The 14066-nt window shown below is 41.2% G+C and overlaps 1 protein-coding gene across 5 annotated transcripts in view; it reads right to left on the reverse strand.

The window, feature by feature from the left end:
* Nucleotides 1-9427: 9427 nt before the first annotated feature.
* The window catches only part of LOC138978848 (rootletin-like), a 120588-nt gene continuing 115949 nt past the window's right edge, over nucleotides 9428-14066 (reverse strand). For all 5 annotated transcript variants that reach the window (XM_070351640.1, XM_070351641.1, XM_070351642.1 and 2 more), the window contains exons 34-35: nucleotides 12725-12866; nucleotides 9428-11626 (exon numbers count right to left, since the gene is read on the reverse strand). In XM_070351640.1, the coding sequence (XP_070207741.1) occupies nucleotides 11291-11626; nucleotides 12725-12866 (478 nt within the window). In that variant the 3' untranslated portion in view covers nucleotides 9428-11290. The remainder of the gene's footprint in view (nucleotides 11627-12724; nucleotides 12867-14066) is intronic.

Raw genomic sequence — 14066 nt, forward strand, 5'->3', positions numbered from 1 at the left:
AATTTCTTTAATAATAAGGAGTGGTCTACAAGGTCAAAGGCTTTTTTTAAAGTCCAGGAATAACGCTCCTGTTACTTCGGACTCATTAATAGCTGATAACCAAGTTTCACATAAAGAGCTGAGAGCAGTGTGGCATGAATGCTTAGAGCGAAATCCAGACTGAAATGGATGAAACAAATTCATTCGTTCCATATATTCCAGTAAATATTTCTGAATATGCTTCTCCAAAGGCTTAGATAAAACAGGTAAGAGGGAAATTGGTCGAAAGTTGTTAGGGTCCGTGAGATCCTTGCTTTGTGGGAGTGGCACTACCTTGGCACATTTTAAAATAGAGGGGAAAACGTTTTGTTGTATGCCAAGGTTGTAGACATAAGTCAGTGAATCAATTATGTATGGTAAAGCAAGTTTGAGCAACCGGACAGGAATCTTATCGGGACCCATTGACTTTTTATTCGCCATCTGTTCTATCAGTTTTCCAACCTCGTGGACAGTAATGGGTTGAATAGAAAACGTTTCGTTTTGAGTCAACTTTCGTCCACAAAATGTTTTTAATTTTTCTAGAGAGACATCAATATCAAGGGACTCATTCTGCGTGAGACAGGCTTTCAGTTTCTCTGCGAGCGAAATAAAGTGTTGATTAAAATCTTGAGAGAGAGAGAGAGAGAGAGAGAGAGAGAGAGAGAGAGAGAGAGAGAGAGAGAGAGAGAGAGAGAGAGAGAGAGAGAGAGAGAGAGAGAGAGAGAGAGAGAGAGAGAGAGAGAGAGAGAGAGAGAGAGAACTCAGAACTCAGAAATGGTTTACTGTGAAGCCATCGGCCCGTACACAGATTGCGGAGGGGGGGGGGGGGGGGGATCGAAACGATCGCGATATGTACAATGGATAATATCATGGATAACCATGTTATTTCTTCAATACAACACTTGGTCTGTTTACAGTTTGTATATCCGCCGTTGTTATCACGCGCAAATCGAATGCGATTTGGTAAACAGTCTTAGTGTCTGTATGCCTTATCAAGTCACAGAGTTTGTACATAACACGTCTTCCACGTGCGTTCAGAAGTCAGCGGCAAGTGCAATGCGGCACTATCGCTGCATTCCCGATCAGGAGTCACGGGCGACAGCGTCAGGGTTGTCACTCTGGCCTACTTATTTGATAACTTGACAACAGGCACAAAATTAATATGATCCTTCATTCTATCGATATGTTGGGCATACCTCAGGTGATCGGCTTTTGGCCACCTTCTTACGCCGTCGTATACGGCCAACGGGTTTCGCCCTTCAGTCCAAAGGGGCACCAGTCTTTCACCTGCCCTTTAGTCATGTTGTACTCGAACACTGCCGAGTCAGTTACAGAATGTAGTGAATTCTTTCCGTATCTCTGGTCAACCACAATGTTTCTCACAACATGGAGAGTTTCAGACAAAATGACAGCGTTCCTAACTTCGGCTGAGAATGTTGTCAAGTAGAACTCTAGCCCGGCAACCTGATCATCCCAGAACTGTTGCACACTGTCATTGTCTGAATCAGGGGCGTCAAAAGCATCACAAAACTCGTCAAAGTTCTCGTTTTCCGTTTCGTTCAAATGCTCATTTAAACTTTCAGTACATTCAGCGTCACTTTGGCCCTTTATTTTCTCCTCCCCCTTTTCCACCTTCTCCGGTGATTCGAAGCATCCCAGTGAGGGCATTTGCGAAAGGGATGGTGGGGGTGGGCTTTGGAAAAGGCCTATGTCGCGGGATTTTTGGGTCGTGCCATTTGTGGTAATGTCATTTTCTTGCACGTGAAGCGAGAGAGAGAGAGAGAGAGAGAGAGAGAGAGAGAGAGAGAGAGAGAGAGAGAGAGAGAGAGAGAGAGAGAGAGAGAGAGAGAGAGAGAGAGAGAGAGCGAGAGAGACTGGCGGTCTATTCTGTCCGCGAATAAAGCGTTTGCACAATTGTTTAGAAGTTGTTTTTGAGTTAAGGCTTTACCAAACTAAATATATATAGAGCAACCACTTTATCAACACACAAGTCCTTGAAAGATACGACTCCTTTATGTCTGTATGGCCTTTTTCACTGTTCCTGTGCTAACAACATTTGCTTAAGCAACCGCTCTTACCAGGTCTGTAGTTTAGAAGATGTAGTTCCAGGATTGGGCCTGACACAACATACACAACATACCAGCAGCAATTTGAGGACCACTAAAACTCAGAGCTAGCTCTGTAGATTTATGGTCCGCAAATAGCTGCGAAATAGTGACTGTCCGCATATAGCTGCTTTTTTTTCAAATCATTCGTAACGCTATATTCAGAGAAATATAAAGTAAAAGTTTTGTTGACACCTTTGTATCGAATTCCCTAAACATTTCGCTTACTTTCAACTTTCTATCTCTTCAAACAAAAAAGTCAAAACAGGTCCTTATATTACCGCATTTTGACGGATGGACAAAAATGATACACAATGTCCGCAAATAGGCGAATATCCCCCTATGTGTGTGTGTGTGTGTGTGTGTGTGTGTGTGTGTGTGAGTGTGTGTGTGTGTGTTTGTATATCTATCTATATATATGATATATATATATATATATATATGATATATAGCTTTGTTTTTGATGTTTTATATATATATATATATACATGTGTGTGTGTGTGTGTGTGTGTGTGTGTGTGTGTGTGTGTGTGTGTGTGTGTGCTGCGTTAAGTGTGGTTTAATTGATATGCACGTATACATGCATATTTGTTCTTGGAGTATATCATTATTTGAATCAGGCACACAAACCGGCATACCAGTAAAGCTGTTAAGGTGCCACTGAAGACGGCTGGTTTTTCACTGACAGAGAACGTGAACAAAAACATGATACTTGGTATGTGAAGGTGCGGTTTTCATTTGGACAGAAACATCATTAACGCTTACATGCAATGATATTTTTTCATATTCACCATTACTTTCAACAATCTGTTATTATCGCCGTGTAACATAGCTCCAACACGCACAATTAATTGACCCAATTCATTTCGTTCAAAGTCGAATTTTGTGTTTGATCTCTCAACAGTGAATGTTTCAGTTTTGGACTCCCTCCCAAATTTTATGTTTTCTTTTTATTACACCGATCTTTTGTGGTTATGATCATGCAAGCATTGACAACCAACAACTCGCTTTGAATATTTACCCTTGAAGTATCGGCTCGCCTGATATATGTATAGAGAGATGACATACATGAAAGAGAAAATGTATTGTGTTCTATATAGTGTGGATTTCAGGGTATTTCAAACGAGTTTGTAACAAAACCTTTGTTAGCTTAGGTCCTCCTTTATAAAGATCTGATTGTTATCAGCTCAAAGACTATAAAGGTGTAGTATACAATGAACTCACATGGAACAACGATCGTGATAGTAATTAGAAATATTAACATAACGGACAAGGGCGGATCCAGGGGGGATTTCCGGAACCCCCCCCCCCCCCCCTAGCCTAAAAAGAAAAAGAAAAAAGTGGAAAAAAAAGAAAAATAAATAAATTTTAAATAAATTTTAAAAAACTATGGCTTAGATATTGCTTCATGTTCCAATCTTCCATGATTTTCATCAAAACTTTCCGGGGAGGGGGGGGGGAGGTGCCATGCCCCCGGACACCCCTAGGAGCCGGCCTTTGTTTTCTAGATGACGGTTTTGGAACGTAGTTGGGTAATTTGCTGGCTAAGGTTTCACCAGATCTGTCAATTGTCCTTGTTTTGATCCAAATTTGTCTGCTAAAATTCACTTTTGAGAAGGTGTATGAGGGGAAGTGTCTTGGCTCAGATTGCACCAGATTGCTCCATGTTTTTATCAACACTTTCCGGGGGGGGGGTGGCGTGCCCCCTGATCCCCCAAGGAGGTTCGAACGCTTCTCGCCCTTAACTGTACTATCGCGTCGTAGAATTGTCCCTTTCGACGTGTTATACCTCCTTTTTACATTTAGTCAAGTTTTGATTTAAGACCCACATTTCACAGATTTGTTGAAGCTTGCGTGTACACACGACGGTAGATAGGAAACTCCTCCAAAAGCGGCGTATGGCTGCCTAAATGGTGAGGTAAAAACGGTCATACACGTAAAATTCCACTCGTGCAAAACACGAGTGTACGTGGGAGTTTCAGCCCACGAACGCAGAAGAAGTTCAAACTTCTTTTTTACATTTAGTCAAGTTTTGACTAAATGTTTTAACATAGAGGGGGAATGTTGAATGTGTTCACGCAATTGAACAGCGAAATAAACTTCTTTTTACATTTAGTCAAGTTTTGACTAAATGTTTTAACATAGAGGGGGAATCGAAACGAGGGTCGTGGTGTATGTGTGTGTGTGCGTGCGTGCGTGTGTGTAGAGCGATTCAGACCAAACTACTGGACCGATCTTTATGAAATTTTCCATGAGAGTTCCTGGGATTGATATCCCCGAACGTTTTTTTCGTTTTTTTGATAAATGTCTTTGATGACGTCATATCCGGTTTTTCGTGAAAGTTGAGGCGGCACTGTCACGCTCTCATTTTTCAACCAAATTGGTTGAAATTTTCGTCAAGTAGTCTTCGACGAAGCCCGGACTTCGGTATTGCATTTCAGCTTGGTGGCTTAAAAATTAATTAATGACTTTGGTCATTAAAAATCGGAAAATTGTAAAAAAAATATTTTTTTTATAAAACGATTCAAATTTACGATCATCTTATTCTCCATCATTTTCTGATTCCAAAAACATATAAATATGTTATATTTAGATTAAAAACAAGCTCTGAAAATTAAAAATATAAAAATTATTATCAAAATTAAATTGTCGAAATCAATTTAAAAACACTTTCATCTTATTCCTTGTCGGTTCCTGATTCCAAAAACATATAGATATGATATGTTTGGATTAAAAACACGCTCAGGAAGTTAAAACGAAGAGAGGTACAGAAAAGCGCAACTACTAAACCGCTCTTCTTGTCAATTTCACTGCCTTTGCCATGAGCGGTGGACTGACGATGCTACGAGTATACGGTCTTGCTGAAAAATTGCATTGCGTTCCGTTTCATTCTGTGAGTTCGACAGCTACTTGACTAAATGTTGTATTTTCGCCTTACGCGACTTGTTTTAACATAGAGGGGGAATCGAGACGAGGGTCGTGGTGTATGTGTGGCTGTCTGTCTGTGCGCGTGTGTGTGTGTAGAGCGATTCAGAGTAAACTACTGGACCGATCTTTATGAAATTTGACATGAGAGTTCCTGGGAATGATATCCCCGGACGTTTTTTTCGATAAATACTTTTGATGACGTCATATCCGGCTTTTTGTAAAAGTTGAGGCGGCACTGTCACACCCTCATTTTTCAATTAAATTGATTGAAATTTTGGCAAAGCAATCTTCGACGAAGGCCGGGGTTTGGTATTACATTTCAGCTTGGTGGCTTAAAAACTAATGAGTGAGTTTGGTCATTAAAAATCGGAAACTTGTAATTAAAATTATTTTTTTATTAAACGATCCAAAAACAATTTCATCTTATTCTTTGTCATTTTCTGATTCCAAAAACATATACATATGTTATATTTGGATTAAAAACAAGCTCTGAAAATTAAAAATATAAAAATTATGATTAAAAGAAAATTTCCGAAATCGATTTAAAAACACTTTCATCTTAATCCTTGTCGGTTTCTGATTCCAAAAACATATAGATATGATATGTTTGGATTAAAAACACGCTCAGAAAGTTAAAACGAAGAGAGGTACAGAAAAGCGTGCTATGCAGCAGAGCGCAACCACTACCGCGCTAAACAGGCTCGTCAATTTCACTGCCTTTTGCACGAGCGGCGGACTACGGTCATTGTAAAAAAAAATGAAGTGCGTTCAGTTTCATTCTGTGAGTTCCACAGCTTGACTAAATGTAGTAATTTCGCCTTACGCGACTTGTTACATTTATAAGTCAAGTTTTGACTAAATGTTTTAACATAGAGGGGGGAATCAAGACGAGGGTCGTGGTGTTTGTGTGTCTGTCTGTGTGTAGAGCAATTCAGACTAAACTACTGGACCGATCTTTATGACATTTTTTACATGAGAGTTCCTGGGTATGAAATCCCCAGATGTTTTTTTCATTTTTTCGATAAATGTCTTTTATGACGTCATATCCGGCTTTTTGTAAAAGTTGAGGCGGCACTGTCACACCTTCATTTTTCAATCAAATTGATTGAAATTTTGGCCAAGCAATTTTTGACAAAGGCCGGACTTCGGTATTGCATTTCAGCATGGAGGCTTAAAAAATAATTAATGACTTTGGTCATTAAAAATCTGAAAATTGTAATTAAAATTATTTTTTTATAAAACGATCCAAAATTACGTTTATCTTATTCTTCATCATTTTCTGATTCCAAAAACATATAAATATGTTATATTCGGATTAAAAACAAGCTCTGAAAATTAAAAATATAAAAATTATGATTAAAAGAAAATTTCCGAAATCGATTTAAAAACAATTTCATCTTATTCCTTGTCGGTTCCTGATTCCAAAAACATATAGATATGATATGTTTGGATTATAAACACGCTCAGAAAGTTAAAACGAAGAGAGGTACAGAAAAGCGTGCTATGCAGCACAGCGCAACCACTACCGCGCTAAACAGGCTCGTTAATTTCACTGCCTTTTGCACAAGCGGCGGACTACGGTCATTGTGAAAAAATGCAGTGCGTTCAGTTTCATTCTGTGAGTTCCACAGCTTGACTAAATGTAGTAATTTCGCCTTACGCGACTTGTTTCTTTCTGTATTTAGTGTTTAACGTCGTTTTCAACCACGAAGGTTATATCGCGACGGGGAAAGGGGTAGAGCCACTTGTCAATTGTTTCTTGTTCACAAAAGCACCAATCAAAAATTTGCTCCAGGGGCTTGCAACGTAGTACAATATATTATGACCTTACTGGGAGAATGCAAGTTTCCAGTACAAAGGACTTAACATTTCTTACATACTGCTTGACTAAAATCTTTACAAAAATTGACTATATTCTATACAAGAAACACTTAACAAGGGTAAAAGGAGAAACAGAATCCGTTAGTCGCCTCTTACGACATGCTGGGGAGCATCGGGTAAATTCTTCCCCCTAACCCGCGGGGGGTAAATTCTTCCCCCTAACCCGCGGGGGGCTCTTGGAGACATGCATGCAGAGACAGCACACAGGACACACACACACACACACACACACACACACACACACACACACAATCAAACCCATTTGTGAAAACACACACACACACACACACAATCAGACACACACACACACACACACAATCAAACCCATTTGTGAAAACACCCACACCCACACCCACAGACACACACACACACACACACACACACACCGACACACACACACACACACACAGAAAATTACTCAATATTTTGATTAACTGCACACATTTAATCTGTATAGCAAGGAGAAGAGTCTACACATAGAAGCTAGAAGATTATCATCTAATAAACAATTGTCCAGTTATTTTGTTATACTTCTCTCTACAAAAATAAATACGGTACATGTTACAAACATTTTTTTCATTGATTGAATGCATACACAAAAAGTAACACAAAAAAGATGAAAAATGAAAAGCAAACAAAAATCCCAAGAAGTTAAAAACAAAATGAACTTCTGTCCTGAAAAAATCAACCTTGAATGATCAAAATGGGGGTCTCAAACCAAAAGTTGACTGGAAAATCTTATACTGAACAGGGCCGGACTACCGGGGGGGTTATGGGGGTTGCGCAACCCCCCCCCCCCTAGCCTAAACATGTACCTTACTTATTTAATTTTTTTTATTTTTATTTTATTTTTTTTTTTATTATTGCTTATTTTATGCCGTTTCATGCAAGGAGCGACCATTTTCCTATCTCAGAATATGACCTACCCGTCAGCTTCAGGGAGCTTCGCCCCCTGACCCCCACAACGAGGGGGGGTGGGTGTGTTCTAGGGTTTCCGGAACCCCCCCCCCCCCCCCCCCAGCCAAAAAATAAAAATATTGAATGAGGTATGCATTTCTTTATTTTACATTGAGTTTCCATTTTTGGGGTATTAATCAGTGACAAAATCTGCTGCCTGAAACTGGTAATGATCATCCTCAGAATGCACCAGATTGCACCATTTTGCATCCTTTTTTTTCAAAATTTTCCGGGGGGGCATGCCCCCGGACCCCCCTAGCAAGCTAGGCGCTTCGCGCCGTCGGCTCGGCGCTTTGCGCCTTCACACCCATATCTTCACAATATACTTTAAAAAAAAACCCAGTCATAAAATGAACTGATCCGCCCCTGCCGCCAGGGGGGACATCCCCCTGGGCCACCACTTGCAACCCCCCCCTTCCTCTTCACCTAGTCCGGCCCTGCTGAAGATTGTATCCATAGATAAAATGAAAATACTGTGAGACTAAAACCCAGTCAAATGGTGAAACTGGTCATTTAATGCTGCCAAGGTCTATGTTTTTGATTTTTGTTCATTACCATACCAGGGATTTATAATCTTCACCAAATTTACTAACATGAACAAAACGGTTCTTTGTAATTTTGTCTATGAAAAAAAAGATGGCATTTAAAAAAAATTGTGTTTCAAGATTTGGAGTTACACTATCTGCCAACCTTGACTGACATCACTGCATACACATTTTTCACAGCAAAATAATTGTTTGCTTTTGGCGTGACCACTCAACTGTTTTTACAAAGTTTTCTGCAAAACTTACAGAAAAAAGTGTAGATACAACCCAAAAAAACAAACATTTATCACAGACTCGTGTTTGAGTTTGACTAAGCAAAACAGGGTGGCAATGGTTTGTAATACTGATCAAAACGAAGTCTCCATAATGCGGAAAACCTGGTCATTAAAACTGAAGGAAAAAAGTCGCCTATACCGGACTCTAAACTTAAACACTCGCAATAAAATGGGATTATGGAAAGGAATAAAACTACAAAGTGTAAGAACTACAAAAAATTGCATCGTACAAACAGATTGCAAATTCAGCCAAGATCACAAAGCATACACACGTTTCAAAGACTCCCAGGTCACAACTGATTGCCACATAGAAAAAATTGTAAACATAACAGGTAGGGTAGGATTAAGTACAAAAACATGTAAAACAGCAAAAAAAATAAAAAGACCCAAATTTGGTAAAACAGTCTTTTGAAGTTGCACAAGTAAAACGCAATGGACGGAATCTAGGTCAGAATGGGTTACTCACCAAACTGTCGAGTCAAAAACCAAGTCAAAATTACAAACATAAAAACATTTGTCCAAACAATCCATTTCAAGTTGGAAGATTTACACCATAATTATTGGTCCCACGAAAAAGGAACAACATTCACATCACCAACACATTTTTTTCCATAATTTGTTAAGTAGCTCAGATCCCTAATGGTTAAACGAGAATAATTTTGATACCAGTCGAACAAAACGCTCAACTTTGATCGGTTTTGTCACTAGCATCAAAGCACAAAAGGACAAATAGTCAAGGTGGGTTTTTCTTTTCAAAAGTTGCATAGAAGCATAAGCACAAAACACACTTGGCAAATATCTATTCTGACCATTTCTGGTATCACAGCTGTTGAAAAAAAAAATGAGTGTGTACATTAGAAAACTCACATCCTCTGTCAAACCATTTTCACTGTAGTGACTGTAATTAATTCTGGATTCATCTAAGATGGTTTAAATGAATCACATCCTCTTTTCCATATCATTTTCACATTCAATTCATCCTGGATGGTTCAAATGGACAATCCGGCAGTTCTTGAAGCCCGTTATTTTACGATTCTTTGGTGGTAAAAGGAGACTTTCACAGGTTTCAATCTCACTGAAACGTAAGTCTTCCATACAAATGCTGCGTCATACACCTCTTTCTCAACCAACATATCACAGATAACAACAGGTGAAACTCTACAGGTGAAACTCTACGGTACAGTTACGGTATTACGTTATTCATCGATAGTTCTACCAACCTCTGCTCAAAGGTACCAGTCTTTCTTTCTCTCTTTATTTGGTGTTTAACGTCGTTTTCAACCACGAAGGTTATATCGCGACGGGGGAAGGGGGAAGATGGGATAGAGCCACTTGTCAATTGTTTCTTGTTCACAAAAGCACTAATCAAAAATTTGCTCCAGGGGCTTGCAACGTAGTACAATATATGACCTTACTGGGAGAATGCAAGTTTCCAGTACAAAGGACTTAACATTTCTTACATACTGCTTGACTAAAATCTTTACAAACATTGACTATATTCTATACAAGAAACACTTAACAAGGGTAAAAGGAGAAACAGAATCCGTCAGTCGCCTTTTACGACATGCTGGGGAGCATGGGGTAAATTCTTCCCCCTAACCCGCGGGGGGTATCTAACCAATCAACAAAGATTTCCGCTGTTAATTCAACCAAAATTCAGGGTAGCTAGGCTGTAACTTTAGTATGTCACTCAGTCCAAATTGAAGGATTCTCTTTCCCTGTGTAAAAGCCTGGGCAGAATTTGTAGCGGTGAATATGATCGCTTACACACTAAGGAGAGTATCTTCAAGGTAAAATCCACAAATGTGGAAGCATTCCTGACGATATACAAACAACGTTGCACTACATATACAACATTCCCCTTTCTTTTTCTCCATACTGAAACTTGTTAAGGCCAAAAAAAAAATAGGTGTGGTTACAGTAACATAGCCAAAAAAAATAGGGTAGGCAATCACTTTTTCTTTTTTTTAACTTTTTTTTCTAATGTGTACAAATTAAACCTACTTGACAGGGAAATAAGTGTGCGACTCGGGCGATTTCGCTTTCATTTCGTTTTCTGCACTCGTTTTTTGGGTTTTTTTTTTTTTTTGACAAATGTAATAAAAAGTTATAGGGTCGGCCCCTAAAAATAGGGTAGGTCGGGTTACCGTAACCACACCTATTTTTTTTTTAGGCCTAATGTTAAGTTCATACTACGTCTACTTCTACCCAAAGAATGAACCTGAAATGTTTTAAACGTTGAGGGATGAGAAAGAACAGGACAGACAGACCGTTAAATTCCAATGTGAAACTAGATCTACATCAGCAGTGTTAACCATTGAAAGTTTTTCGACAACTCTCACAAGAGGAATTTTCATCAGAATTGACATTCAACTTCAATACTCAAAACTGCAGGAACACAGCTCTGCAATAAATACACTGTTTTCTAGACGATCACAACTCCTATATTGTTAAAGCTCAGTCCATGTCTGTCTTCTCAATTCTTTTCTCTCTCCCTCTCCCTCTACAACAGATTTTTCTCTCTCTGCTTCTCAATTCTTTTCTCTCTCCCTCTCACTACAACAGATTTTTCTCTCATGCTCTATTGTTTGAGCTTGCGACGCAGGATGGGACTACGTGGGCTGCGGCTGGGACGGAAGGCGGTGGTTGTCGCCACGCCCCCCATACGGCCAGGAGACATGGTGCGGAGTGGGGAACGCCTGCGGCTGACGCTGGTGTACTCCAGGCTCTCCTCCAGCTTTCGCGACTCGTGCTCCAGCAGGAGGGGGTCAAGGTTGGGGTCGCGACTGACATTACCCAGGGACGTGTCGAGGACGGAGCGGATGTCGCGGATCTCCATGTCAGTGCGGGAAGACTTGGTCAGGTAGTGCTGACGACGACGCAGCTCCTGGCCCAGCTGGTCCTTCAGTGTGTGGGTCTGTTGGGGGGACAGCGGAATGAACGTTAGATTCTTCATCAAGGATTTTGTGTGGCTGGGGGATCTTTGTGTGAGTAAGAGGGTGAGATGAGACGGTATGAGAGGTGTTTGACACCGTATTGAAGCCGTCTTTTGTGTTTTTAACATTTTGTTAGTGTCTGCGTGTGTGAACCTGTATAGCGGTACTAAAAAGTGTGAACATTAAACAATAAGTCAATGCAGTAAGGGGATCATTTCTGTGGGGTGGGATGTGTGTGTTTGTGAGGGGGTAATGTGTGTACGAGTGATGTGTGTATGAGGGGTGGTGTGTGTGTGTGAGGGGTGGTGTGTGAGTGATGTGTGTGTGTGTGTGTGTGTGTGAGGGGTGTTGTGTGTGTGTGACACACACATCACACCTCTCACACACACCAACCTCTGACACACATGTTGACCACGTACAGACACCACCCTTCACACACACACCACCCTCTGACACACATGTTGACCACGTACAGACACCACCCCTCACACACACACCACCCTCTGACACACATGTTGACCACGTACAGACACCACCCCTCACACACACACCACCCTCTGACACACATGTTGACCACGTACAGACACCACCCCTCACACACACACCACCCTCGGACACACATGTTGACCACATACAGACACCACCCCTCACACACACACCACCCTCTGACATACATGTTGACCACGTACAGACACCACCCCTCACACACACACCACCCTCTGACATACATGTTGACCACGTACAGACACCACCCCTCACACACCACTCCTAACTCACATCATCCATCATACACCCTCACACACACCACCCCACCCCAAGGAACAAAGTATAAGTTACAATAGGGCAGGCCTGAAAGTGGCAAGTACTCTACTCGCCATGGCGAGTAGAAATCTGTAAATGGCGAGTAGAAATGTTAATCTACTCGCCAAAGTCGAGTAAAGTTGCTCAAACAAAGTGTTGGTTCGGCGAGTAAACTTTGCTCTCTGGCTAGTAAATTATGAGAAGTACTAGCCAAAGGCGAGTGCCCCATTTTGTTGACTTTCAGCGCTGTAGGGGAGGGATGAACTGAGACCACCCACCTGTTCCTCCAGCCCCTTGATTTTCTGTCTGTGAGCACGCTCTCTGGCCTCCAGAAGTTTCTCCGCCTGGATCTGAGCACTGCGCAGTCTCTCCGTCTCCATCTCTGTCTCCGCACGATGCCGAGTGTTCACATCCACCAGTCTGTGAAAAATTGTTTTCAGAGTTGTTCAATTTTGGGTTATCTTTTTTGAGAGGCCCCCACCTGGTGCACTTACCTTGATCGTGGTGTGGGGGCTTGTGTGCCTTGACAACCTCCGGAGCTATGTCGGCGGGGACCTCGTGTCCCTGGTAGGTCCAACCATGCCGAACAGATCCGCGTGAGGTAGAGGCCAGACTAAAATGTGTACCCTGGTCCTCCAGGTTGGGGGTTCAGCTTAGGGCCAACAACTCTAACTGGTAAAACCGAGTGAGTTACAGAAACAGCGACAAAGGAAAACAACACTGTCCTTTGTCGCTGCCCTACACGCCACCAGGCGTGAAAGGCAGTAAGTAAGTAAGTTTTTTGAGAGGCAAAGACAGAGAGAGAAAAGGGGGGGGGGGGGGGGGGGGGGGTGGGTGTGTGTGTGTGTGTGTGTGTGTGTGTGTGTGTGTGTGTGTGTGTGTGTTAGAGAAAAATTTTGTTTAGGCGTTTATCTGGAACAACAATAGCACGGATGCTTTTTGTTAATAGTGGGATTTGTGTGTGTTTGAGTGTGTGTTTTAAGACCTGCCAGGGGATTGAAATGGAGATTTTTACATTGACTATACCACAGGAAAAAGGCAGGGTTTTTTTAAACCTTTTTTTTCATGTCTCTATCCATTTGGGGGGGGGGGGGGGGTGTCTTGTACATATAGACTTAAAAAGCATTTGTTTCAAGCTTGGTGATACAAAAAATATTTGTTCAATGTATTCCCTTACTGCCACCAAATCCACTCCAATGTGGTGTTATGACTCTCTCTCTCTCTCTCTCTCTCTCCCTCGCCCCCTCCCGCTTTATTTTTTCTTTTCTTTTTTTAAAATTTCATTCTTTACTTTGTTTTATGTGTGTATTGTAGTAGGGACTAGCTGTAAGAAAGGACCATATGGACCTAATGCTATTATCCCTCCGTAATAAAGTTTTTGAATTCGATTTCCCTCCACCTCCCTCTCCCTCCCTCTCTCTGTGAAAGAAACTGCATGCTCTTACCTATATAAACATGTCATGTTCTCAAAGAGGGTGTGAAGTGAAACAAAGGACAGAGCAAGTACTTGCAACAAAATGTGAACAAACTAAGCGACAGCTACTTCTTCAGACATGCTAAAATGTTCTTTCGATCAACATACTCTTAACCTCTAGCATTATCATCACTCTGTGCTCATGC

Source organism: Littorina saxatilis, linkage group LG10 (genome assembly GCF_037325665.1).
Source record: "Littorina saxatilis isolate snail1 linkage group LG10, US_GU_Lsax_2.0, whole genome shotgun sequence".
Taxonomy (NCBI): Eukaryota; Metazoa; Mollusca; class Gastropoda; order Littorinimorpha; family Littorinidae; genus Littorina; species Littorina saxatilis.